Raw genomic sequence first — 1,720 nt, 5'->3', positions numbered from 1 at the left:
CCGTTGCACTTGTACAGCAGCAGCATTGCACTGCACTTGCAAAAGAGAAAGGAGAGAAAGTGATTGCTGCTGCTACCATCACTACTTTCTCTCTTACTTTCACTCTCACTCTCCTGTCCACGTTGAATATTGTTTGACTGATTAGTAATTAGAAGAAAAAGAAGTGAGCCATCGAGCACTACTGCGCGTCTTTCTGGAGAGGATAGAGAAAAGAAAGTAGGAAGGAGAGCGACTTAGCTTTGCTGCTGCTGCTGATCTGTCTGCGTGTCTGCGTNTGTCCACGTTGAATATTGTTTGACTGATTAGTAATTAGAAGAAAAAGAAGTGAGCCATCGAGCACTACTGCGCGTCTTTCTGGAGAGGATAGAGAAAAGAAAGTAGGAAGGAGAGCGACTTAGCTTTGCTGCTGCTGCTGATCTGTCTGCGTGTCTGCGTCTGTTCCAAAACTGTGCTAATCTGTTGTCTTTTCTTCCACCTTTTCACCTTCCTCTACGTGTACAAAAGTGCTGACTTTGTGAAACGTCACTAAACTCAAGTTTAAAAAATTGCTACTCTACCCACCTCGAGAAGAAAACGAGGAAGCGATCAATACCAGATCAATAATGTCTGAAGAGGATTGGAGTAAGTGCTTTACCTTTTGCACTGATTGAGTTTATGTTTTAATCATTTCCTCCCCCTTTTTCTAAGCAATAGTAACCAAGCCCGCCGTGGCGACAAACAAGTGGGACGACGAGGAGGACAGCGACGTAAAGGAGAACTGGGACGACGACGATGAGGAGCCAGTCAGCAAGGCCAGCTCGGCCGGAGACGCCAGTCAGCAGAAGCCTCCCACCACTGAACCTAAAGAGCCCGGGGCGAAGAAGAAGAAGCAGAAGGCGCTGAAAGACAAACTGCTGCAGAAGGACCTGGAGATGAGCAGACCGCGCACGAAAGAGGAGCTGCTGGCGGACAAGCTGGAGCGCCAACGCCTGCAGGAGGAGTCCGACCTCAGTCTGGCAAAGGAGGCCTTTGGCGTGGACTCCAACGGCGTGGACACCTCCTCGCTGGGCAGCATTCAGCTGGCCACGCGCACTGACTTTGAGGTCTTCCGCAAGGCGCTCAATGGCAAGCTGTCCAACTACACCCGCTCGCCCTACTACGTGCCCTTCCTCGAGGAGCTCTTCCGCGAGCTGGCCACCGACCTGGAGGCGGACGACATCAAGAAGCTGGACACCGTCCTCACTACCATCTTCAATGAGAAGATTAAGCTGCAAAAGGTAGGCACTTTGTTTTGCTTTGTTTACAAAGATTTAAGATCTAACCTCTTTCCAACAGCAAGCGGCCAAGGGGAAGAAGGCGAAAAAGGCCGCCAACGCCACCATTCAAATGGAGCGCGACGACGACTACTCCTACAACCAGTCAGCCCAGTACGATGATTTTGATGATTTTATCTAGTTTCAGAGGGAAAAAGTTAGTAGTAGTTTTCAAATTGCTATACTCTCCTCCCTTCGCCACCACCACCACCACAACTCATCTGCAAATGCGAAATATATGAGATAATAATAATTTTTAACCAATTACCTAGGAATACAATCCCTCTCTCTCCCTTTATTTTCCTGTTTACCAGTTTTGTGTAAAAAGTGTTACTCTGTGAAATGATTTTTGTTGTGCTTTAAACGTGTTTTTCTCCTCCTGCTCTACTTTTCCTCTTTTACAACAAACACATACCTTCTTCTATTTC

General features: G+C 47.6%; 1 protein-coding gene across 1 annotated transcript; it reads left to right on the top strand.

The window, feature by feature from the left end:
* The first annotated feature begins 602 nt into the window (after positions 1-602).
* Positions 603-1,434, top strand: LOC108356302 (eukaryotic translation initiation factor 3 subunit J-like). The gene is made up of 3 exons (XM_017607419.1): positions 603-621; positions 688-1,256; positions 1,315-1,434. Exons 1-3 carry the CDS (start codon positions 603-605, stop codon positions 1,432-1,434), a joined length of 708 nt encoding a protein of 235 aa, XP_017462908.1.
* Positions 1,435-1,720: the final 286 nt, after the last annotated feature.

The sequence above is a fragment of the Rhagoletis zephyria genome, unplaced genomic scaffold (genome assembly GCF_001687245.7).
Source record: "Rhagoletis zephyria isolate East Lansing unplaced genomic scaffold, Rhagoletis_zephyria_1.1 Rzeph_scaffold_56871, whole genome shotgun sequence".
NCBI classification, from domain to species: Eukaryota; Metazoa; Arthropoda; class Insecta; order Diptera; family Tephritidae; genus Rhagoletis; species Rhagoletis zephyria.
This window is presented reverse-complemented; position numbering and strand designations above follow the sequence as displayed.